The 27,578-nt window shown below is 35.2% G+C and overlaps 1 protein-coding gene across 11 annotated transcripts in view; it reads right to left on the reverse strand.

The window, feature by feature from the left end:
* Bbx (BBX high mobility group box domain containing) overlaps positions 1-27,578 on the reverse strand; it is a 223,327-nt gene that overhangs the window by 17,071 nt on the left and 178,678 nt on the right. For 8 of the 11 annotated variants that reach the window (XM_090346935.1, XM_090346928.1, XM_090346923.1 and 5 more), the window contains 5 exons: positions 16,155-17,148; positions 14,805-14,943; positions 12,039-12,187; positions 10,488-10,568; positions 784-873 (listed from right to left, as the gene is read on the reverse strand). In XM_090346935.1, coding sequence (XP_090203061.1) covers positions 784-873; positions 10,488-10,568; positions 12,039-12,187; positions 14,805-14,943; positions 16,155-17,148 — 1,453 coding nt within the window. The remainder of the gene's footprint in view (positions 1-783; positions 874-10,487; positions 10,569-12,038; positions 12,188-14,804; positions 14,944-16,154; positions 17,149-27,578) is intronic. The other 3 variants (XM_090346957.1, XM_090346973.1, XM_090346976.1) reach the window with 3 other exon arrangements.

The following is a 27,578-nucleotide window of genomic DNA, read 5'->3' on the forward strand; positions in this document are numbered from 1 at the left end:
CATGCAAGTAGGATGCAACATGGGCATAGTAGCAACAAAACTGACATGCAGGTAGACACTAAAGAAAGCCCAACTTCTAGGATACACTCTGTTGTACTGAGCCAGATGGAAGACTTACCATTTTGTGCAAGAATAAGAGTCCTGAACTCTGAGAAGAAAGAGATCTTAAGATGAGTCCTGAAGAGGTTAAGGGCCTATCAAGATCCTAACAATGGGATAGATGATAAGAGGAAAGAGGAATAGAGTATATAAATCTCTAGTGCCCTCTAGAAATAAGATTTGTGACAGAAGTTTGCAGGAGAAAGAGTTCAGCCTGTGATGAAGTACATAGATGGGGGAGAAAAAGAGGCAAGTGACAATTTAGAAGTGAAAAAGGAACAGAAGGATCCCCAAGAAGAAGAAAAGACATAAAAATGGCAAAAGTTTCACATTACTATGAGACTGCAAGATTTCCGGGAGTAGGAAAATGTGGTCATAGGATGAAGGACTGCCAAAAATGGGAAAAACAATTTCCATGGAAAACAATGAAGAAGAGTCCAAGACACTATGTTGTAAAATTACTCCAGTTCACAGAGGAGCCCTGATTGTATAGACAAGTATGCATTTGAGGGGGGATCTCAGCGAAGGAGTTCTGTAATTAGCACTGGAGCCTAGGAAGATAAAAACACCTGCACAGAAGCTGATGGCACTGAAGCAAGCAGGGAGGAACAGCAAAGGCCTGCCAGAGGAGACGATAATGGAGGTGACCAAGAAACCTTAATGGAGGATGGAAGGCACCAATACCTTTTTCCGGAACATTAGGCTTCTCCTTTTTGTGCTTATATTTGCTGACAATTTTGTGGAATAAGTTCTTTTTCTGAGCCTGGAAAGGACCTATAGACAATATTAATATAAATATATTTTAAGTTCACAATGTTGCACAAAACAATACCTTGTGTCTTTAAACAATGACCCCTCCCCCACTCCCGTGAGAAATGTCTTTGTGTATCTTCAATCATCTAGCTAGTGTTCAATCCTTTTCGTCAGACATATTAAAAGCCAATGAGAGTTTCCTTAGACATGTAGTGAGCAGAGGCCTCCATTAGGGTAGGGTAGAATTAGTGGGTTGAAAGACAGCAACCAGTAACATCAATGGCCTGTAACAGACAAGATTACACTTCAGACCCTCACATGCCATGAAGGAAAGGATGACATGTATGCTTCCTTTCTCCTAAGAAACTGATTTCACAAGGACAGTACCTTTAGGATTATGGCTGACAATCTTAAAACAGCTTTCTGGTCTTCCCCCATCCCCCAGAAATCTACTGAAAAAGCATGATTTAAAAACATGAAAACAAAAACAAAAAACCTTTTTTTTCTGGGTAGGAGAGAAAGAGACTGTTTCCTACAAAAACATAATTGCAGGGTTTTTTAAAAATTATTATTATTATTTTTTTGTCAGCAGAAACACCAACAATAGCATGTATGTCCCCCAAAGCATCTGGCTTTCTATACTATGGGGATATTCCTATGTGAATAATTTTGCAGAGCTTGTTTCCTCCACTCCCAGGATTGGTGTAAGGATTAAAATATCACAAGTGTCACAAGCTGCCCCTCTCCGAGTGCTCTGCCTTCTGGCTAGACCTAAACTGTGCTCCTTTTCCAGCTACAGCTAGTTCTACTGCACGGGTGCTAGCTTCTGCTCTAAGATGGACCATTTTATCAGTGTACAAAAACATATGCTATTTTACTCAATTTAGGAGGGAAAAAAATGAGTGGTGGGAATCTTGTGCCCCGACCTTTTGCACATCAGCTGCTGCCCCAGTTCTTGGCATCCTGCTGTAACAATGTTCTCCTCCCAAATATTGCCTGCACATTTTTTCAACTTCAATTTTGTCCAAAAAAACCCCTCCAAACAGATTTCCACTCTAGCTATTCAAAGAAACCTATTCTTCTCGGGCATCAATGACTTGATGCTGTGAAGGTCAACTATCCATTCTCATTACACAGGGCTTGCTTATCAGCAGCACAATGACCTGGCCATCTACTTGGCCTAGAATACTTTCTTTACCCCACTTCTGGGATATAACCTTGTCTTGTGTCCTCTATTCTCTCACTGAACTTTCCCTTTTTGTCTGCTTTGCTTCCTATTCTATTCCAAGACTTCTTAATATGGGAACCCTTGTTTATTACTTCTGTGTATTTGGAAAGCCAATCATCTTATGATATCTGGCAAGGACCTGTGTGATTTAGGGACTCATTAGGTTTGCAACCTCATGGTCTCCTTCACTTCTCTCCAGTTGGCTGTTCCACACATATGCAGTCTCTGCTTTCAGAACCTTTGTATCTGTTGTTATCTCTGCCTAGAAAAGGTTTTTTCCCTATTCAGGTAGTCCTATGGTTAACTTCAGAGGATCTATGTACATCACAACCAACTTCTGTTGCATTTATATACATAAACCTATATTACTCGAACTGATTTTTAGAAATAGTTCCACTAAAATATAATTCACATGTTAAACAATAAGGTTAGTATATAATTCAGTGGTTTTCAAATGGAGATATTTCAACAATTACTATTTTTAGAACATCCCAACACCTCAAATGTAACCCTAATACTTTTTATTTACTATCCTCCTATACCAGTATACCAGTATTCCCCCAGCCCTAGGCAATCTTTTTTTTTTTTTTGGCCAGTCCTGGGCTTGGGCTTAGGGTCTTAGTACTGTTCTTGGGTTTTCTCAAGGCTAGAGCTCTACCACTTGAACCACAGCATCACTTCTGGCTTTTTCTATGTATGTGGTACCGAGGAACCGAACCTGGATCTTCGTGCATGCTCGGCAAGCACTCTACCACTAGGCCAAACTCCCGGCCCCTAGATTTGAAAAGCTCATAAGGAAGTCATATAATAAGCATTTTCTGACTGTTTTATTTAGGTAATGTTGTAATTAATATGCATTCAGGATGAATATATTTATCACAGAGATCTAAGACACTCTACTTATTTGTTGAAATAGATATTTAGATTGTTTCCACCATTGACTACTTTGAATAATGTAATAGAACATTTATGTACAAGCTTTTGTACAGATGCATGTATTAATTTCTCTCAAGTATATAAGTCAGAATGAAATTGCTGGGTGATAAATTTAACCTTCTGAAAGACTATCAGACTACTTAATAAAGTTATTGTGCAATTTTACTAGCATGCATAAGAGTTTTACTTTTTCCACACAGCCATGTCTGTCTGTTGCTATCTGTCTTTTTTGATTATGGCCATTCTAAGTATATGAAATGATATCTTTTGCACTGTTTTGGCAGGTACTGGTGCTTGAATTCTGGGCTTTGTACTTGTGAAGCAAGCGCTCTTTCATTTGAGTTATACCACCAGCCATTTTTATTGTATTCTGATTTGCATTTCCTTGGCAGGCAATTTTTCTTGTATCTATCAGTCATTTATATATCTTTGGAAAGATGTTTATTTAGATGCTTTGCATTAGTTTTTTTGGCAGTAGTAGAGATTAAATGAAGGGCTTTCTACATATTAGGCACGTGATCTACTAATTGTACTATGCTTCCAACCCTTTTTGTTTTCACTGACTTTGCTCAGAACTGGCTTCAGACAATGATCCTTGATTTTCTACCTCCTGAGTAGGTGAGATTACAAGCATATGCCATCACATCCAGCTTTCTTTGAGATAAGAGCTCAAGAACTGTTGCCCTGGCTGACCCCAAACCACAATCCTTTTATCTCTTTTATCTTAGCTGAACAGGTGAATACTACCACACTTGCTTTTTGTCTATGTTGTCTTCATATATTATAGATTTGTCCTTTCTCAGAGATGTGATATTTTCCCCTTTTCACTTTGTAGAGTCCTCTGAAGCACAAATTTATTTTCTTATTGTTAATATCTAACATCTATTTTATCTTTTGTTGCATAGCTTTTGGTATCATATCTAAATGTCTTTTGCATGAAGAGGTATTCCAGATAGACAGAGATAGATAGATAGATAGATAGATAGATAGATAGATAGATAGATAGATGATAGATAGATAGAGATAGATAGATAGATAGATAGATAGATAGATAGATAGATAGATAGATAGAGATAGAGAGATTTAAGTCTTACACTTAAGATTCAGATCTATTTTAAGTTAAATTTGGTATAACAAATAAGGGAGAGTAATGGCCCAATGAAATTCTTTGGCATGGATAGTCTTTTCTCATTAAATAGTCTTGTCACCTTTGCTGAAAATAAGTTGGCCAATATATGGTCTTATTTTTGGACACTCAAGGCTATTTCATTGATCTTTATTGTGTCTATTTATGCCACGATGCCACTAATTTGATCACACTTCTTTAGTAGTCAAGTTTTAAATCAGTACTTTTTTAACAGTTGTTTTCACTATTTTGAATTTTTCATAACTCCATTTAATCTCATTCATCTGTCTATTTCTACAAAAAAAGTCAACTGGTATTCTAAGAGGGATTGGGAAGAATCTACAAATCAGTTTGCAGTAGTGCATCTATCTTAACAATGCCCATGAACTTGGGCATTTTTCCATTCATTCCTATCATCTTTGTTTTGACAATGTTTTAGGTGCTTTCATTATGGCCACTAACTTTGTTAAATTTATTACTACTACTATAAATAAAATTATTTAATACTATAAATAAAATTATTTTTATTTCATTTCTTGATTCTTCACTGAAAGTGTAAAGAAATACAATTACTTTTTGTATGATTTTGTGTCCTGCAACTCTACTGAGCCCATTTTTAGCTATAAAAAGATTAAGTGGATGTCTTAGAATCATCTATACATAAAATCATGCCATCTGATAACAGTTTACTTCCTCCTTTTCAATCTTGCTATCATTTTTCCTCTTTCCTGTCAAGACTGAAACATCTAGTACAATGCTGAACAGAAGTGGTGAGAGTGAACATGGATGTCTTGTTTCTAAGCTTCCAGGGAAATGTAATCTTTTATCATTAAATATGCCAGGTTTTATAGATGCTCTTTATCAGGCTAGGAAATCCTTTGTATTCCTAGTTGGTTGAATGCAGTTTTCATAAAAGTGTGCTGGATTTTGGCAAATGTTTCATTCTATATCTACTGTGATTTTGTTTTAGTCTACTGATAAAAGAAATAATACCTAAATTCATTTTGGGATGTCAAGCCAACCTTACATTTAGTCATAGCATAATTTTTTTTTTTTTTTATATTTTGCTTGTCTGCTGGTACTTTGTTGAGGATTTCTCAGTTGTCCTTACAGGAGATATTGGTCTGTAGTTCTTGTTTCTTGTTTTAATCTGAGTTGACATAAGAATGAGTCACAGAGTTGGGAAGTTTTCATTTCTGTGATTTCCCTTCTTCATTTGTGAAGAACTGGTACTAACTCTTCTTTAAATGTAGCAGAATCCATAAGGCCACCTAGGCCTGGGCTTTCTTTCCATCCTTCCTTTTCCAGGCATGGTTTAGATTGTTAATGTAATCTATAGATCTGTCCAGACTGTTTCTTAAGTTGGTTTTAATAGTTGATGTCTTTACATGAATTGCTTATTTTTTCTAGGTTATTTTATTTATTAATATATAATTGTTCTTAGCGTTTTCTTATAACCCTGTGGCTTTTTGTAAAGCTTGTAATAATGTCCTTTATTTCACTCCTGCCTCTAATAATCTGAATTTTCTCTTTCTCTTGTTTCAATTTTGTTGTTCCTTTCAAAAAAAACTACTTTTAATATTTAATTTTATATATTCATTTTCATCAATTTTATTTCTGATCATTATTATTTTTCCCCTTTAGTTATAGAATAACTGAATGGCTAAGAAGGATATTGACCTGAAATCTCTTTTTTCTTTTTCATTTTTGTGGGCCATGGGGCTTGAACTCTGGGGCTAGGGGCTGTCCCTGAGTTCTTCATCTCAAGGTTACAGCCCTACCCCTTGAGGCACAGCTTTACTTCCTGTTTTCTAATGATTAATTGGAGATAAGAGTCTCATGTTCTTTAGTGCCCAGGCTGGCTTTGAACTGCAATTCTCAGATCTCTTTTCTTAGTAAACACTTAGATCCCTACATTTCTCTCTAAGCATTGCTAATGCTACATCTTAAGCTTTGATATGTTGTTTTAATTTTTATTAATTTCAAAGTTCTTTATAATTTCTCCTTTTTCTTTGACATATTGGTTATTTAGGAGTATGCTGTTTTATCTTCTATGTACTTGTAAGTCTCCTACGTTTTACTTCATTAGTAATTTAAAATATTACATCATTGTGGTCAGAGAACAAACTATATTATTTTAACTATTTGGTTATTCTTTGGGCCTATGGATTATCTGTTCCTATCAATATAATATAACCTTCAGATAGTAAGGCTTGTTGCTTTCTGCTTTCACTTACAAAGTGCCTAGAACAGTGCATAGAACATGGAAGGTTCTCAATAAATGTTTGTTTCCTGAGTATTGATGGAAGTATTGTTTAGCAAGTACTTCTAAGTGTATAAGACATTTGTTGCTGAAATTACTGTGGTTTCTAAAAAAATGACTGTGTCAAGCCATCTATTCAAATATTCAAAACAAACATTTTTGAATTAGCTGCTAGTGGTTTGAAATTGAAATAGGAAATGCCTTCATGCTTCCTTCTTTGAGAAACAGTGAGAAATAAAAATAAATTTAGTAAGTATATAGAATATATGCCTGGGGTTTGGGATTTAGCTCAGTGGAAGAGCACTTTCCTGGCAAGTGCAAAGACCTGAGTTTGGTCTTCAGTTCTGAGAAAAAGAAAAAGGCAAGAAAGCAAGAAGAAAGAATGGAGGAAGGGAGGGAGGGAAGGAGAGAGGAAGGAAGGAAGGACATGTTTGTTAACATGCTATAGAGACAGTAAGGTATTTTCCATAATGTATGTGCAATCACTGCTGCTTAATGTATTTTATAAAATCCAGGTAACGACAGGGCAGTACAGTTGAATGACATAAAGTGATCATGAACAAGAGGAGAAGGCAGAAAAACAATTCTGAGACTTTTAGCCATCTGTAGAAAAGCAATAATAAGGCTTTGGTTCACAAGGGAGAATGATATAAAGAAGTGATTCACTGAAGCAAACTTGTTTTATGTATGCAATGTGTGAGATCCAGCCATACAGAGAAAAATCTGAAAAGTAACAGTTAAGGGCAAAGCTATGACAGAGCCTGTTAATATTTACAAGGTAAGGGTGGGGGACCATCTATTCTCTGTTTCCTAGTTCCCACTCACTCCCCAAACTACAGCTATAAAATACTGTAAGCAAATGACAACTTCTTCAAAGAAAGTGACAAACATGAAAAGACAGTAATAAGATCTAGTGGTAATCACTAAAAAGCATGGATTTTGAAGTGAACAAAGGAGCACTTTATGCTCACCACACCACAGTACATGTGACAGATACAATGTCTAAAAGATAAAGTCAAACTTTGCAATAAACAGTGAATATAGATAAATTTACTATCTTCCCTCTTTGTTTGGTACATGTGCTATAACTAACAGAAGTAAGCATGGCAGGGATAAAATAGGAAATGAAAAGCAAAGTGAAGTGTTTTAGAAGAAATGATTTAGAAAACAAAAAAATGACAGTTGTTCTTCACTGCATACTACTTCAGGTTCCCACTCTTCAGAGAGTTGGAGAGAATATTTGCATCAATTTCAGCTTTCTTTATGATCAAATTATTCACGGTTTATATGCAAAGGAGCATATATCTCAACTTGAGTTTTGGGGAAGGATGGCCTATACTCTCTTAGGGCATTGATCTCTTTTATACTTCAAATGGTTGTGGTTGGGTTAAAAGCTGTAGGGCCCAACTTATTAGTCAAGAGAGTGTAATAGGGTTGCCATAGGTATGTCAGCAACAACTTTGCAAAGCATTAATCCTTGAAGACTGGTTTAAAAAAAAAAAAAAAGGAGATTTACTGAAGTAAGCCATAGTAACACAGAAGTCATTTTAGTGTTAGTCTGGTATGGTAATTTTTCAAAGTCAGCAGGTAAGGTGACTCAAGAGAACTTGTTCTAGAGAACTACTGTCTAAAACAAATGCCATACATAACTCCCCATAGTTTTGTGTTTTGTGAGAACAGGGTGGTATTCTAAGACTAGGCTGTCACTTTGTATTAGACACATAAGTACTGAGTAACTAATGAACCAATAAATCCATTTGCAATAATTTATAGCAAATGCTGGATCAGCTGATGTGAATAAGTCCTCAGTAAGAACATCAGATACAATCAAGTAAGGATTCCTTAAGAGTGAGGAGCTATGTCCTTGGGCTGATTGTGCTTGCTACGTTAAGGTCAAGATCACATTAGATATCGTTTATCTGGCAAAAATCATGATTGCCACCATGTTCCTAAAAAAAATTGGCAGCAATTAAGATGCTCAAATACTTCTAGTGCAAATACAGAATTCTGCCTATCCTGAAAGCTACAACTTTCAAGCAGAAAAGCTGGCCATTCAAGTTAGCTTAACACCCCCACCCAATAGGATACACTGTCTTTTTATTTTTGGCCTTTTGCATTTAATTTTGTAAACCCACTTATTTGACTAGCACTGCAATAATTTTTTTAAAAATGTAGCCTTTTTTGCTGCCCCTCCCCCCCCCTAACCTTTGCTATGCTAGAGAGTGATCACAGGTCTCATAAATGCTAAGCAGGTACTCTACCTACCAGTTGAGCCATTAGTCATTTCTTTCATTTAAGTCTTGATATAAGTGTGGGCTGGGAAAAGTAAAAACAAAGTACTATCTAAAGACAAAAGGGATAAAAGAGGAAACATGAAATCAAGGGTTAAGATGGGGCATAACTAGACACTTGTATTCCAAATTGAATTCAAATAGCTTTTTCTTCAAGACCATCTATCCTTTCCTTTGAAAATCACTATTTCTCTAGGGACTCTCAATTTCAGAGGCATTTATAAACAATGCATTATATATAAATAGTACATATAAAATAATGGTTCAAAAGCAAGTTTAAGAATTAAGTTTAGGAAGTGACATTGTGGCTCAAGGGGTAAGGGTGGTAGCTTTGAGCTGGAGAGCTCAGAGATGACGCCCAGACCCACAGTTCAAGTTCCACTATAAACAAAACAAAACAAAACAAAATGAATGTCAGGTTGGGCCTAATCAGATGAACTGTATTGTTAATTGGGTGGGTTATAATTTGATAGACATTTTGTTCTTAGAAGGAAAAGAAAATTCTATTTCAAAATCATTATGCCTATTTTATACAATGCAGCCCAAAACTCAAATGAGAAAGATGACAATTATTTTTATTTCCTTCATGGTAAGGTTTATGATGAGACCCATTATAGAGACATAGGAATAGGGAAGAGATAAAGAGAAGGCAAAGAAAGATAACTTGGAAAACAAGACATAAATAAGAAAGCCAATGGGAAAATAGAGTAAATCCAAATAGATACCATGTTTCTGAGAAAAGTGACTATATAAAAACATAATTCCTTCTAGAAATTAAGTTTGATGAATTCTATGCACTTTATAAAAACTGAATTATCCAAGAAGGTATTAGTATAAGTCAAGATAAAACATAATATTGAATGACTACATATATTGGAGAAAATAGAGACAAACAGCAAATTGGGGGGGGGAAGGGAAGAGGAAGTAGTTTTCTCTGGACAAATCTTTTTTACTAATGAGCTAATGATCTTACAGTGTTTGTTTTGAATGATTCATTATGCAAAGGTGCAAAGGGTCTAGAGTAAAAGAAAACAATCTCTTCTATCTCCTAAAGATCAGGCAATTATAGTGTAGCCTGCATTCTAATTTCATTAAGAAATTGTAGTCTAGTACATTGGTGCTGCTAATGCCAAATTACAAATCAATCACAAATATTATTCTTTACTTTGCTTAATAGAATATATTATTTAATTATTGCTTTATTTGAATTCCATTTTGCTTCACAAAGGCAGAATGCAGAACAAAATCTAAAGTCTTGAAGTCTCATATAAGTAATTATTCAGACATTCATAAGAACCAGTGACATTGTAGCCTTAGAAACATAATGAGAGTTAAGATATTATGTAAAATATAATCTGAAGCCACAAAGCCATTTCACATCAAAAGAAATATTATTAATCTCATCTGGGAGAGGAAAATTATGTAACAGCAAAGACCCCTTTGAAAAAGGGTTATGAAAATAGACAAAAAAACTTCAGGGTTTCATAGCTTTGCAAAAATAATCTATTGTTACATTCTATGAAAGATAATATGGCCAACTTCAGAGCTGTAAAATAAATGCCTTGAACTGTAAGGAGAGGATAAGGAATGCAGCTTGTACATCAATCAATTAAGTTCCATTTTACTGGCTTGTCAGATAGTTATCAGCAACTTTAAATCCAAGAATTATTGGAGCTCAAGATAGCTGACATCTTTGGGCTCACGGACTACTTTGCCTATTCCTAAATATCTCTAGGGCACAAAGAGTCTGTCATTTCATTTGGCAATCCATTCTAGTGCTCAGCTACCTACCTGTCAACAAGTCTACTTTATTTCTTTCCTCATCCATCTTGGAAGATCTCGACACAACATTATTTTCCCAGATGAGCAAACCTGGTGATGCAACAACATTTCTTTTTCAGTTTTTTATTCACTAGGCTTGTTTTTTTTTTTTTTTCATTAACCACAAAGGAAAATAGTTAATTCTAAAATGACTTTTATACCTTTTTACTTTTAATGATAAGAGGGGAAATTTTCTAAGCATTTTAATAATGTTCTGAGATATAGATCTCAACTAAATCTCATTGGTTGTGGCAATTTCAGTCGATAAAGGATTTATAAATACTGAGGGTTAACAGTTTAGTTTTCGTTAGAGAGAAACTGTACTTTTCTCTAGCTCCTCTACCTTTACTATTCCCTTCAAAACCCATAAAACTGTATCCATTAATATTTATATTGGATCTGTCTACCTAAAATATATAAAAGCAGGGAATTAATCTGATCTGACACAAAGCACGAAACAGCCAGTCACTTTCGCAAGACAATTCTATGAACACTTCTACCAAATCTTGCTCAAATTTATTCCTGAAAGCAGCTATTGCTCTGACACACAGACCTTCATCTCTGCATTTTCTGTCCCTACAGGACAGCTCACTGAATGAAGTCATTAAATCTGTGTGGAAAATCAGAGGAACAATTCTTTGACCAATCTTTAGCTAAAGTGAAACTGGACAATAAGGTTCTAAGACAACAATACTGTCATCTTAGCTGCCCCTGTTCACAAATGTCAAAAGTGGTCCCAATTATTGATACCACCCCCAAATCCCCACTTTTCAGTTTCTTTTTGGACTGAATCATTATATTTGATGACTATTAAGATTGATTCAAGTTTCCTTGGTCCTCAGGACTCTTGATATAGATGAACAGAAGCTAATATTACTGAAAATCACATGCTACTAAAACACTATCAAATGTTAGGGAAATGCTATCCAAGTATTTATCTAAATTTAACAAAACACACTCACACATTATCTATCTATCTATCTATCTATCTATCTATCTATCTATCTATCTATCTCTATCCATCTACGATTTATCCAAATTACAATTGAAATTAAAATTGTTAAGTATTTTAATTTTGAGATGGTCCATATAGCGAGTAAAGAACATGAGAATGGGGATGGTCTCATGGTCTCATGTACCTGGGATTACTTTGGATATTTGTGGGTGGGTCAGCTCAGCTGACAATATTGCTGCCTTGAGAACTTTAGCTCCCAATTTCACTTTAAATCTAATGAGTCTAGACTAATGTAGACTAATGAACCCAGTCAGTATATTCTTTTCAATAAAACCTCAAAAACCTTGGCCACACCTTTAAAGACAAATGAATAGACTCAGATGCATAAGACAAAGGCTAAGGAAAATTACAAGGAAAAAAAAGGCAAGTAAAGTGAGGTCATCTTAGAAGCCACTGTGAAATTTTAACATTGCCTTCGTTTTAAACCCAATCATTGTATTCATCTAAAGGGAGTTGCAGAAGCTTTGCCAAAGGGTCAGTGCAGGAAGGTACAGGTCATAGCTAACCTTTGCTGGTTTTAGTTGGTTCTGAGGACATGTTTCCAGTCTTCTTCTTTTTTCTTGGAATAGATACACATTTCCGGTCAAATGTAACAGGACTATATTGAGGGAGACTGTTGAGTTTCTTTTCAAATTCTTCATCCAACTTTGCTGAACTGTTCAATGGGGAATGGAAAATCACATCAGTATGAGGCCAACTGTTAAAACATAAAATGGCACTAGATATATTTAGAGGCATTCCATTTGAAATTAGAGATTATAGCATCTTCAAAAAATTCTGTGCAAGGAGAAAAATGGATTTTGAGAAGTGCTTGAGATTTACTGCTACAATTTTTTGTTTTTTGTTTTTGTATTTTTTTTTGCCAGTCCTGGGCTAGAGTTCAGCACCACTCTGGCGTTTTTCTATGTATGTGGTACCGAGGAATCAAACCCGAGTCTTCATGCATGCTAGGCAAGCACTCTACCACTAGGCCAAACTCCCGGCCACCATTACAGTTTTCTTAGGAAACTCAGATAACAAGTTACAATTTTTTTTTAGGGGGTGGAGGGAATAATATCACTTAAATTATTAGAAGATGTGTTAGGTGTGGAATTTGCCATTCTTTCCATTAGATTATCTGATAAAGTTTGTTGTAAGTCATAATTCAGACATCTTCTCATTGTTGATAAGTTTACTGTTAATATATAGGAAATTTTATAAAATATATTTAAACAACTAAAATAATGTCTTTCTCTCACTCACACACATATAAATACAATAACACAAAAATTGAATATTGAGAAAATTGGAGTTCTGACCCAGTAAGAATGAAATTATTCAGTGAGAAAAGTGAAGCCAATTTTCAAATGAACATATTGACAAAGAAGCAACAGCACTTTAACTTAAACCACAAATGACTAAACATAACATTGGAAAAGTTTAGGAATTTGGGGGCTGGCTTTGGCTGTCTCCAAGGCACATCCTTCTGGATCCTTCACTGCCTGCTAGTTTTCATTTAGTGAGACTTATGAAGGTGCACAGATCAGGAAAGCTGAAGAACTATTGTGCTTGTTGACAGAAATTGAAGGCGTATGGGAAAGAGAAGAAACAAATAGCTTTTATATCTCTTTCAGGAAATGAATGTGTTAGGCCACATATACACACATCCCATAACAATCTTTTAAGGATAGATTCTCAAAGACTATTTCACCTATCCTGTTTACCAAAGATTGTGTATGTTTGAACTCAGAGCCTACTATTTACTTTATTTACTTCCTTCTTAAGCTCCAATTTATGCTCTGAGCAATTGTGCTGACACCCCAGCACATAAGCAGCAGAGACAATTCTGATAGGTAGGGAGTCTTATTGCCACAATATCTGTATAATGAGACCTCTGCTCTTGTCTCTAAGACTTGCCAAGGCTTTAGTAGTTCCTAAAGAAGATATAGATATTGGTTTTAAGATAGTGAAGGATCATGGGGGTTTTATTTTTATTTATTTTTTTAATAAAATTGAGGTTTGATTCAAAGTCTTGGTAAGAAGTTGCTCTACTATTTTTAAAACAATTTTGTCAGGGTGATGTACAGAGGGGTTATCATTACATAGATAAGGTAGTGAGTACATTTCTTGTTTGTACTACTTTTTAAAGGTAATTCTACATTGGAATATATCATTTGACAATGGTAAAAGGAAAGATTTTCATGTCCTTATTTAAGCATAACACAAGCAAAATTAATTTGAAGAACTGTGGTCTTTTAAAATATTAAGAATAAAACATAAAATTATAAATGTTATTTCATTGTAAATAATTTTGAGGAGTCAGAACCATGAGAATTTCTACTTACTTTATGACTTACAGTCTTAGAATTAACCAGACTTTACAACACTGTAGTTTCCATGAAAAACATTCCTTATTCCACAAACAGAAATGCAAATATTATGAATGCAACAAATACAATATACTCAATGCATAAAATCTGCATATCTCTAAACACACTTATAAAAAAAGAATTATTTCCTTTTAATATGTTCTTTTCAAATTGGGCTAATGAGAAACCTCAAAGGATTTTCAAAACAGTACAACTGAATATTCAGATACTTTCCTTACCAATATAAAGTATTGTTTCTTACTAGTAGGATGCTTTATATAAAGAATGTTATTAAGAGTCCTTGGCATAACATTATTTGTGAGCTAATCTTAATGATTTTATTTTGATGTATGCTGATATTTACTTAGTACTACGTTTTGATGCATAATGCATCAAATGCTCTCTGTACTAGAAGAATATTCAACCTAGTATTTTTTATTTTTCCCCAGAGCAAAAGATGATATAGTTTAAAGAAAAATATCAAGGTTATGGGCTGAAGCATAGTCTTATTTATCTCATTTTTACTGTCATATTTTATAAACATGCACATGTATTGAAAATATTAAAATATAGTACTATAAAAGTATAGTATAGTATAAAAGTGAGTAAGAGGTAAGCATACCAATAATATACATCCTCAGTTTCAGATGGTAAAATAGTTCTAGCAATATTAAAAGATTTACAATATCATACCACCACTGTGTGGTAGATCTTGAATCAAACTCAGGCTCATGCTTAGAATCTACCTTATAATTTCTAATGATTTAAGCTGTGAATGATTAGCTATGTCAATAGTGGAATCATGGGAATGGCTTGTAGCAAGTGCTAAATAAATAAAGAAGAATCAGTGACTTATGGTACCATGGAAATCCTACCACATAGGGGTAGGAGCAATATTGTTGGACTGTGCTCACTGACACTTACCCAAGCAGAGTGTCTTCCTTTGGCTTTGTCTTCTTGAACTTCTTGCTTCCACTGGTCCCACTCTGGTTAAATGTCCAGCTTTCCTCACTCCAACATCCTTCATGATCAGAGGAGTTTCCTTTTCCTGAGCTTCGTTTACCTAAGAAGTCCAGGGAAAAAGGAACAGTTCAGTATATTTGGCTTGGGAAAGACTGTCTCAGATGGCTCAAAGGTCACTTCTTGACTTTACTTATCACTTGTAAGATACTATTTATAACTCAGAGTCCTTACCATGATTAAGGTGGGATATCTTTAATAATGGAAGCAAAAAAAAAAAAAAGGCTCCTAGCTTCTGAGATGAGTCTTGGCAGAATCAACTGATACTTCTGAGACTGTCCTTTTGAGAAACAGCCTAAAGCATGGGAGTCCTTTGCTGATAGATACTATTAATTCTAATTTCCCTAAGACTCACTAGAATGATGTTCTTCAAGAACTCTGAAGTTTCAAGTCATCTTCATTCAGAGCTTATTAAAGACTCATATATCTCCTGTTGGAATATAACTGGCAAGAAATACTGCCCTTACCAGATGTGACATTCTAAAAAAGATGAATTTACAGGAAATAGTTAAAAAGGTATATATAATAACTAGTTTCTGGGTGATGTCAAATTTTAAAGATGTCAAGTTCACTTCTGAACCTATAGGTCAAGATTCATGTCCAATTTATCTATATAATTCGAGAAACTCCATCAAGTTAAAACACACACACACAGACACACACACTCAAATGCTCCAAGTTGGGTGTGGTGGCTTATGCCTGTAATCCTAGCTACTCAGGAGGCTGAGATCTGAGGATCAAGGTTCAAAGAAAGCCTGGGTACAAAAGGACCTGAGACTCTTATCTCTAGAAAATGGGAAGTGGGCTTGGGTCAAGGGTAGGGCAGTAGCCTTGAGCTGCAGAGCTCAGAGACAATGCTCAGGCCCAGGGATAGGGCAGTACCCTTGAGCTAAAGTGCTCAGGGACAGTGCCCAGGCCCAGTTCAAACCCCATGACCCACAAAAATAAAAAATCAAATTCTCCAATCAATACTGGACTGTCAACACAATGAGCTCATACTGGTAAAAATGAACTGGTTACTTACTCTGGGTACCTAAATCCTCAGAACTATGTAAAAGGAGTGCTAAAAAATCTGTAGGTAAACTGACAAATGGTCATTATTTATAAACTACATAAAGCCTTGATACAATGGTACAGTGTTATTTTGATACTATAAGGAAAAATACAGTATCAAAATGCCTTTTCTCAATAGATCTAAATGAGAAATTCTGCTTGTTTTCTGTATTTTTTTTCATGTTGGTAGAAGTCACTTACCTCTGTCAACATTAGCTCGCAGAGAGGTGAGCATGCCCTCAGACACCAGGGTTTTGTAAAGAGCACCTTTGCAAGATCTCTCAGATTTCCTGGAGCCACAGGTCTCTATTTTTCTGTGACATTCACTGTCCTCCGGCTTGGCTTGTCCAGATAGGTTAGGTGGCAGTACATCTTCAGTGGGGGTCAATGGTTCTGCTTTTATACCCTCTGGCACCTCACTGGAAATGCTCTTACTGGAAGAAATACTAATGAAATCTGGAGGTCTTGACTCTTTGGTGATGTCTGAGGATTTCTCCTTTGATGTTTTCTTCTCTCTTGATTTCACTTTTTTCTTTGGTGGCTTAGCATCCAAAATGCTTCCTTTGCCACTTGAGGAGGTGCGGACCTTCTTTCTCGGAGCATCTCCAAGTTTGTCAACACCCCAGTCTCCTTTTGCAACAGCTTCTATGGTATATATGACACTTTCGATGTCAGACTCGGAAGACTGTCTCTTTTTGCAGGTCTTCTTGGGTGTGGATTTATCATTTCCATGTCGATCCACCTTACTTTTCTTCTTTTTCTTTTTCAGCTTTTCCGGTTTGTTGAGTACAGTAGGATCCTCGATGATCATAATCCCATGAGGGTGACACATGTGATCCTTTCTACTGGGAACATCACTTATTATTATCTTGCTACTGGCAGAATAAGAAAAATCAGGGAAGTGACTATATTTTTGGTCTTCCTCTAATTCTTCCTTTCTAATTTCTTTGGGGTTGTCCATTTTAATGGCCATTACATCATCCATTTGTAACTCTCCAAAACTGCTCAATTCCTTAGACTCTCTTACATTGTCTTTAAGTGATTTTTCAAACCCTGCTTCCTTCTGTAACCCATCTTCGTCTGTTTTCTCCATTTTTATTTCTCTTTCGTCCTGTCCCTTCTCCAATTCTGAGTCTTTTGTTTTCTTCCATTCTTTTGCTTCTTCCATTTTTACCCCCTCTGATGCTAAGCACATCTAAACAGTTAAAACAAAAATGTAAGGGGAAAAAAGAAAACATACCAATCCTCACAATCCCTTAATCAGAATTAGTTTTAACTTCTAAATTTTATTCCTTTTCATAAAATGACCAGAACAAAGCTCAATCTTTGCAACAGTCTACTTCTGCCAAACTAAAATGATTCAAATGAATAAAAAGCTGTAGGCAATGTGATGCACTCATTAATCTTCACATAGAAACATCTGAATCATCATTTTTCAGCATCACAAAAGGTTTTCCTAGGAAAATAAGATTTGGCAAGAGGCTAGGCTGAAAAGTTGGGTAAAAGACTCAAATAACTTTCAGTTTTACAACTTATGAACTTTGTGGCACAGAATGAGTCACTTCACTCCTAACTTTGCTGTGACCTTTACAAAATGGAAACAATTCTTCTAATGAGAATTTTGTTAAGTGTAAGTGCTTAATTATCCTAAACCTGTTTGTTTGCTATCCTCCTCTTCCCCCTGCCCCTGGAAGCCAGGAAAACAATAGTAACTTCCACCTATCCATCTGAATAGAAATGGTAGGATTCATTAAACCATGGATTTGATTAATGTGCAAACAGACAACTCCAAAACCACAAAAGTTCTGAATGAAAGCCAAGTTTGTTCAATCTTGGTGGCAAATTTAATCTGATCTGAGCTTACTTGGCCATAGTCTGATCAAAACCAACCAAGACAGTTTAATGCTTTAAAGGGTTTATCTCACTTTCTGTGACTATTCATATTTTTTTTTTGCTACTAAAATGTTTATGTATTTGAATATGCACATAACACAAGATACATTTCCTGTGCTGCTTTGCGCATATGGTCTCAATTTGCTTAACTTTTGAAATCATTCATCCGAAAATCTCTAAATTTCACATATAGGACATCGAAGGGGAAAGCTGCCATGTTCTTCTCCAACTCCAAGTGTACTGAAACTAAGGCTGTTTTCTAGACAGAGAAATTGCAGCTTCTTTTAAAAATTTATTTGTAATACCTGGGTTTTTATAGATAATGGCTTTGGCTTAGCTCTTGGGGAGTTAAGAAGTTTGGGGGCTTGCTGAGTCAGTACAAAAATCAAACACATAGGTAGGAAATGGATCTGTTTTCAAAAATTATCATCTTACCAAATGGTAAGTTGTTAGAGATATTAACATTAAAAAATTCAGTTTTTTAAATATGGGTAATACATTGAATTGAATTATATCAGCTGTTTTTGTACCAGTTTTGTTGCCCCCCACCACCTTTAGTAATCAATACTTCACAACTCTTTCTGGGAGAACTATGTCATGATCAGTTAGACTGGGAAATCAAGTAGGATGTTGGGGGGCAGATACTGGATTAAAAAAAAAAGAACATGACAAGAGTATTCAGCCTCCACCTCATTCTTAGAGAAGATCTAAAATATGAAGGAGTCACAACAGAAGTGCTTTTGTTTTTAATTCTCAGGAACTCAAGAAATTCACCTTTTGGAACTCAGCAAGAAACTATAAAGATAGAACTTCTCTTTATTTAAGTTAACCAGAATTAAGTCGAAAGCAAAAATGCTATCTTAAGTTAATTTAAAACATTTATAACTTTCTGCATCTTTTATTCTTATAGGATAATTTCTTGTTTTTTTAATGTACTTTATTTTCCTTTTATAATTCTCCTAACCCTTCATGAATAACTAGGTAAGCCAAGAGAAGACCAGAAAAGCATCAATAGAGTAAATTTTACATTTTCAACTACTGTCACTTTGGTGGCCTTTAATAGGTCATTTCCAGGACCTTTCATCACCCATGTATTGGGTTTTACAGCCATATACTGACAGTTTGCATTTGTACAGGTTCAAGTTAGCAAACCTAATAATACTTTGCAAACTCTATTCCCTGCTTCAATATATTTCAAAATGATTCTCCTTATCATCCTTGATAGGATTCTGAGCTAGGAATGAAATGGAACACATGCAGACATTCACTCTCGGGACATATTCTGGGAAATAGCATAATATTTCTTGTGTAGGTAATTACAACCAAACACTCGTCATGCTTTTCTTCCGTTTCCAGGCACTTAAGTTTCTTCACAAATAGAATACATTAATTTTAAATTATAAGAAAAACAGTTACATTCCTCGAGATGAAATTATAAAAGTAAAACAAATATTTTTTGAATTTAAAAACAAGAAAACATAAATCTATTCACCAGCCAAAAACCAAATCAGACTCTCAAGAGTTGGTATCATTCTAAAGGTCATCTAATTTGTCTCATACAACCTTCCCAATGTAGGAATTCACTTTACTATAGTTTTCTGGAGTCAGTCAATATTTACACAAAGATTACAAATATATTATTCTATCACAGTGCAGGTGTGCTTGATTTATTTTAATATTTATTAGTCTTGCAAAAGTGAGAATGGGCTTTACTAAAAAGACTGGTCTCATAAACAAGCACAAGAGCTTGCTTAAAACTACACTGTGAGCTATGGAACTTGAATGATTGAAACAGAGACTGAGAAATGCAGCAAGAGTCTAACATCTATTGGGGCACTGTGAGGCAAAAACAAGCAAACAGTTTGCAAATGATACAAAACTTTACGAGAATTGGAGAAAGTGGCATTGCAACGTAGCAATATCTTTCTGACATTACATTCCTAAGCTTCTCTTATACCAGATGAGGAATTGGTAGGGACACTACCACACGTGTGTGTGTGTGTGTGTGTGTGTGTGTGTGTGTGTGTGTGTGTGTGTGTGTGTGTGTGTGTGGTCTGAGTGCTGTCCTTGGGCTTTCTCAAGGGTGGAGCTCTATCACTTGAGCCACAGCACCATTTCCGGCTTTTTTTCTATGTATGTGATACTGAGGATCTTTGTGCCTTCTAGGCAAGCACTCTACCACTAGACCAAACTCCTAACCCCTAGATATCGTTTAATAAGGCCAAAAGATTAGTTTTTTTCTGTCCTAAACATATTACATTTCTTGTTTCTATTTGGGCTTGTACTCATTATAATCTAGATTTCATTCCCACATAATAAAAGCTTATTGCCTCTTATATTTTTTATTATTTGCGTTCATACATAGTTAAAAATCACTTTCCTCATAAAGTTATTCTTTCAAAAATTGAATTATCTTTTAGATCTATATATAAACATTTGATAGAGGTACTTTTTATACTTCTGTCTAAATCACTGGTAACTATGCTTAATAAGGCAGGGTCTAGGATAGGAATTTGGGGAAACATCTTTTCATCAGGTATTTTTTGAGCATTAATAAACTGCAGCAACCTAAAAATGGCAATAATTTAATCTAAATTCCTCATTCTGTTCAGAGAGACACTATAGACATTATATATCTGTCAAACATCTTGCTGATCTCTAAATATAGTATGTCAACAGCATTCTCTTAGCTTATTAACCTAACATGGCTGTGAAAAATACAGAAGGAGGCTGGCTTGTGCACTCAGGGTCTAGGCAAATAGAAGCTACTTTAAGCATAACTAGTAGAGGAAATTCACACAGGAAGTGAGGCAGTATGCCAAAGATTAGCAATATCAGAGACCTATGGCAAACGCTCTGAATCTCAGGGTCTTGCTAACTAAAAGAAGAAGAAAGCAGGATGAGCCTATGTGGAGAGGGCTGAAAGATGAAATCCTCCTCTCTCTTTCTTCCATTCCCTAACTTGTCACCAGTGTCTAGAAGTCAGCTAGAACAAAGGGATAGAGGAAAGGCAGTGTGTGGCCATTTGGAATTTAAGATAGAGCACAGCAAATAGTCTGGGACAGCACATTTAACAGGTCTTTAACAGGTAATATCCACTTTATATATTCTTATAGAGTTTAAACACTAAAATAATTACAAGTATTTCTAGAAAATAACAGTCTTCATTTATGCTTACTTTCTTTGAAAATTAGAACAAAAATGCTTGCCTTTGTTTTGAGTTGTCTTTCTTCCACAACTTGTCAAAGATTGCCAAAAGTGAGACAAATCTCATTTACGAGGTCTTATAGTATCCTACAATCTGACCTGTTTGCTGTAGGAAACTTACATATACTGAAACTATTTTACTATAGCCTCCTCATACTCCTGATTTCAGTTGAGGCACTGTTCATACCATATTTTTGTGTATTCTTTTCCTGTATTTTTTCCTGTTTATTGACATTGTTTCATATTTTTTCTTAGTTGTTATACAAGGTTCATATTCGTTTTTAAATGAATTCTGTGTTGTTTATTGGTAATCCCAATTCGAAAAAAAAATCCATCTACCTACTTTTTACTAAAATGCATATGAGTGACTTGAACCTTGTACGCATGTGGGAAGCGGACTGAATGGAGATTGTGAATTATTCTCTCATTGATCTTGGACTTTATTTCATTTTCCAATTGTTTTTTCAAAAAATTTGATAATCGCCCATTTAAATAGATATCGATTTTTTTGAAATCTACTTTTATTAACATATTTGACTCTATTTGACTAATACATTCCATTCTAAATCATTCTTCTAATTCATTCTTTTAAGCATCACTTTATAAGTTCTTTGGTTTCCTGTTACTACAGAAACACTCAGTAACATTAAACTCCATAATTTCTTTTTGATATTCATTCCCATCAAAAAGCCTGGAAACTAAAGAGGTGCTTCCACTCTCATAGGTAAGCAAATTCTATATCCAGAGGAAATATCAAAAGGCAAAGGGTCCAGACCTAGATTGGTAGAACTTCAGACAGACTCTACCACTGACTGATTATATGTGTAGGAGGGTCACTGCCATGTAAAATCATTCACGAATACATATATATATGTATATATATATATATATATATTTCTGTGCTTTAGTTTCACAACCTTTAAAGTATATATTTCTGGTCTTGGGAATGCTGTGATAGTTGCACATGTATAGAATTTAAAATATTGCCTAATACAAAGAAAAAAAGACCATATTAAGATAACCATTTCTTGGAGTCCTCACACAATGCAGAATATATATTAGAGTACCGTTACTACTACTGTTACTTCTTAAGTAGTAACATTAATATTAGTTTCAGCAATAGTGTCCTCTGTCTTTCTTTTTCTTTTTTTGTCAGTCACAGGGTTTGAACTCTGGGCCTGAACCCTTAACTCTTCAGCTCAAGGCCACTGCTTTACCACTTGAACCACAGAGCTACTTCAGGTTTCCTGATGGTTAATTGGAGTCTCATGGTCTTTTGTTCCCAGGCTTGCTTTGAATTGTGATCCTCAGAGCTCAGTCTCCTGAGTGTCTAGGATTAAAGGCGTGAGCCACTGGTGCCTGATTGAGTCCTTTGGTTCTGAAGACTTATTTTCTAATTTTCATTCTATGATTCAACATTTTTATATTGATAGGGTTAAAAAAAAGAAATCCATGCACAATAAGCAAGAAGATCTCCATTTTCTTTTAGGATGAAATCTTTAAAATTACTTAAAATTCTAGTTTTGAGTATCTACTTATATCTAACTTATATCTACTTATATCTACTTATATCTAACTTCAATGCAAACTACATTAGAACACATGTATTGACAGGTACTCAGATAACCACACAACAAAAATGAAAGAGCACAAATCAATGTCTACTCAAAGGAAATATGGAATTAATGACTATTATTGAGTTAAGACGCCTCTTAATAGTGGCCTGGTTGTTATTTGGGCCTTGAAATAGTATATGACATGATAATGGACAATTTATTCTTCTATTATTATTGCGAATTGAATAATAATCTTGTTTAAAAGTGAGAACAGAAAATTATCTAGACATTTCCCAGAAGGAATTGTCATGGCTGTGTCCAATGAAGTTAAAATGTTAATTAAAATGTTTTAAATGCAACAATGGACATAAATATTAGACACCTGTTGTCTCTTCCCTTAGGAACTAATTTTTTTTAATACATTTCCGAGGGCATAGAATATACTCTGCTCACCTTTGTATTCTCCAGGAATATCCTCTAACCTTTTGAAAAAGAAGGCATTCACTAGATAATTGTGTTAAATTGAATGGTTCATTAGTTCTTAGGTAATTGATATGTCTAAAATGCCTCAAAATAGGAGTTACTTTAGGAGTCTATAAAAACCAGTGCCACTATGACTGTGCTACTACTAAGTCTAGACCAGTAATCACAGTATCCTTAGCTATAAAACCCAAGAGGACAAAAATCACAAATAGTTAAAAATGTTACTTTTACCAACAGAAATACATTGAGTTTTCTCTCTGATTATATAGGCAGGCCTGATGACATTATGCTAGAAGAAAGGCTATTCACTCCCAAAATGTAGGTTGATTCTGAGGTCCTAAGGGTATATGTGTTAGAGCAATGTATACAAAATGATTATGAAAACAAAACTTACTACACTTTACACTCCTATAATGGTAGCCAACTTCTATAATTCCAGCTATGTCAGAGGGGAAGGTAGAAATACTGTTTTGAAATGCAAGTCCTGGGTAAAAGCATGAAACTATTTGAAAAATAATTTGAAGCAAAAATAGCTGAAGTTGTGGCTCAAAAGTAATAGATTTGTTGTCCTAGCAAGCATGAGGTTCTTGTTCAAATCTCAGCGCTACAAAATGCAAAAACAAACAAAAAAACCTTAGGCTCAGGGTTTATTGTGGAGGACTTGCTTTAATAAACCTGTGCTGCATCAAATTTGTATCCTCTGAAATCAAGTCTATTATTTTCTACAAATGTTAAAATACTGATATATTTCCTTAATATGTCCTGCCTTAAAAGGCTTAAATCATATTTTAAATAAGAAGCAAAACCACAGCAAAAGCCATTTAACTAGTAATAAGAATTGGTAAGCAGTTCCAAAATACATATTACTTTGCTCTTATGCTTTCTATTGTCTAATATAAAGGAGTGAGCAGCTAGATTAAAAATAAAACTACATGAAAACAAAACTACTGACACTTACCAGGAAGTTTCAGTTTCAGAATCTTTGCTTTTAGTACAAAACAAATGTTTTCCCAAGATATATTTATAGTCATCTTTTACTGGCTTATTAGTGCCAAAACATCACAGATATAACACTGTGATGATATTTGGTAGTGTTTTCCAAGATGTCCTTTTTTCCCATAATCAAATAAAATCAGGATTTTTGTCATAAAAAATAACCACTGGTTAAAAGTTTCTGGGTGAATGACAGCCTTGCTGTTATGAAAATTAGATTACCATAAAAAATAACTGGTCTCAGAACAGTGTCTCTCAACTGATATCTGGGCATATGAATAGCTTTTTATTTGGTTTGCTAAAGTCATTCAACAAGGTGAAATGAGGGCTTACATTTCTCTTTACTATTACTATTTCTTCAGAAACTGCAAACGATTGTGAAGATTCGGAGTGGTGTGTGAGTGGTTGTTGCTCTATGAAGTCTCCCCTTGGATATCATTAACCAATCATTACAAAGATTTTTATATTTCAGGCCCTTCCAAGCTAAGTTGATATAAAGGGAATTGAGATGAAACATTTTAGTTTTGTAAAAACACCCAGTAGATTTCCATTAAAAAAACAAACAAAAGATCCTACTATGAGGTCTGTGATCCCAGGGTACAGCAGTTATCATGATGTACACAGTGCACCCAGTTGTTTTGTTTTTTTTTTTTAATGATATGGGGCCTTGCTAACTTTCTACCCCAGCTGGCTTTGAACCATTAGACTCTCATCTTATTGCCACTACAGACCAAGCACCTCAAGGGAAGCTCAACACCACAATTTCCTATAGTATCTTCCATTGCACCAATTCCAAAATGGGCATTTTATTAAAAAGTGTTTTAAGACACATCTTGTCAGATTCAGAGGAACAGTATAGGCATTTTCTATAAAGGAAAAGGAAATATAAGCTCCATTTCTTCCACAGCAGTCTTGAACATCTGTCATCTTATTCAGCCATACATACATACATACATACATACATACATACATACATACATAGTCTATGTAGGAGTGAGTACTCCTCTGTAAGACTTGGCAACATATAGTGATTTCATATTCATCTAAACCAAGGCCATCCTGTGTCTACAGTCATACTGCTCAAAGCGATGCTCCACAAAATGAACTGTGAGCAAACAAACTGCAAGAACTTCAGAGAACCACAGAACAATTATGGCTACAAAAATCAATCTCAAGGTGAATATTTACACGTATGAAAATAGAACAATAATATATTTTGAAATGGCTTTAAGAATGGAAATGCTACAATGAACCCCCTGCCCCTGCCCGGGTAGCCAATGCAAAGAAGAAAGAGAGACGGGGGGGGGGGTGGAGAGAGAGAGAGGAGAGAGGCAGGGAGAGAGGGAGAGAGAGAGGAATAGCGGCAGGGAGAGAGAGAGGGAGGGAGGGAGGGAGGGAGGGAGGGAGGGAGGGAGGGAGGGAGGAAGGAAGGAAGGAAGGAAGGAAGGAAGGAAGGAAGGAAGGAAGGAAGGAAGGAAGGAAGGAAAAACAAGGCCCAAAAAGCAGCACATGTTTTAAAGATCATGGTCCATGGAGACATTGTTCTTAACAAGGCTCTATTATTTAACAGTCCATATGATCTTAAGCAACATTCTCTGACTTCCTAATGTGTAAAAATAAAGGCCATTTTGAGAATTAAGTTAGTACATATAGAGTACTTAAAACAATAGATATATCTATCATAATCATTGTCAGTTAAATAACTTGCAGAGAAAGCTTCTATAATTATTTTTAGCTATTTTAAAGAATATTTAAAATTATTTCAGAAAAATTATACATAGAACTAATGGCAGTAAGTTTAAGATCAGCCCCTCATCATATTCCAAAATACTAAAGCTTTAACTAAAAGTCAAGTCCTAATTCTAATCACAGATTTACAAGTTTTAGTTCTCACTGTACTAAAAGTATGTGTATGTATGTCTACAGGTAACTCTAGCAGCCCAATGCTACTGCCATGGAGTAGACTGGCAAAAAACATGGTGTGTTACAATTTATCAACAAGCTTATTCCAATTATTAACATTGGTACTAGAGATTTTCAAATAAAATAAGCCCATCTTATTTGCAGTTTATTACAGATTTTGACTGAGCATTATCAAAAATAAAATCAAAACAAATCGCAACAACAAAAAAAAGTTCCGGTGAGAAGGAACTTTCAGTCAGCCCAATATTACTGTCAGTTTTGTTTATACCATTGTACTATCTGCCTTAAATTTTTCAAAAATATGTTACCCCAAAGCAAATGATACCTCCAAATTAAGAAAAAAGTTAAAACTGAGTTAAAAGGGGCCACAAAATTAAGTGATATCATGGAAATTTTACTTGTTGAAAGGTTCTGTAACTTTCATGAAAGTTGAGTATGTTACTGGAAAAATGAATCAAGCATCCACAAAGATAGTACTAAATTCTCTTAAATTCTCTTAAATCTAAGTTCTCCAACTATAGCAATTATAATATACGATGATTATACCATGATATACAATGATTTACTATTCTTTCAATGTCTTGACCTGATTAATTTCACAATACTGCACAAGAACTGATCAGAAAGTATGTAGCCTCAGGAACAGGATCCTTTGGGATAAGGACAGGTCTGGAATAATGGCAGAGTTGCTGTAAAGGTATTCATGGAACGAAGTTACAAGTATTTTACTATCAGCAGGAAATATTTTGATGTTTTAGTAAGATGGCTATACTGGTACAAACCAGCAAAATGCTACTCTTGCTTGTGGCAATATTTCAGAGGATCTTCTGAAAGGCAAATGGGCTATATTTCCCTGATGTGACTGTTTCAGACCAGTCCTCTGTCAATCCTTTTAACTGCATTATTGTCTTACTGTCCAGTGGTTTTCTGAGTGATCAAAATAATTCTTTTCCTCCCACCCTTTCCCTAACTTCTGCTGGTTATTATTTTGGAGATGAGAATCTCCTTGGACTGACTTTGAACCACAGTCCTCCAGATCTCAGCCGGCTGAGTAGCTAGGTTTATGTGTATGAGCTGCTGGCACCCAGCAATTAAGGTGCTTTCTGATATATCACTTGAACCTTGGGAAATACATATCTTTAAAATACCAAAATTCAAGTAGATAGGTCATCATCATTCCAGAGTTCTGGTTGCCAACTTCTTAAGTCCTCTCTTTGCTTGGTCAGTTATAGGAAGGATGCTGCAATAAATTTATGCTAAAACATGTTTTGCTTCTGATCAAGGCACAAGAAGATGGCTCTCTCATGTCCCTTCCTCAATCTTCAACAATGAGGCTGCCTTCACTTTCCTATATAGGGCAGGACAAAGGATCCCTTCATATCCAAGACAAAACAAAGGCAAAATAATTCAGATGTCTGGATGGCCCACATCATTCCCTATCAGAATGATTCAGGGTTGAGGAGCTAATGAGAAGCTTTCCTGAGGTATAGGAATAATAAATTATAAAATAAAAGGGAAGGGCCGGGTACAGTGGCTCATGCCTGTAATCCAGCCACTAAGAAGGCTGAGA

This window comes from Megascapheus bottae, chromosome 1, assembly GCF_031878675.1.
Source record: "Megascapheus bottae isolate mThoBot1 chromosome 1, mThoBot2.hap1, whole genome shotgun sequence".
Taxonomy (NCBI): domain Eukaryota; kingdom Metazoa; phylum Chordata; class Mammalia; order Rodentia; family Geomyidae; genus Megascapheus; species Megascapheus bottae.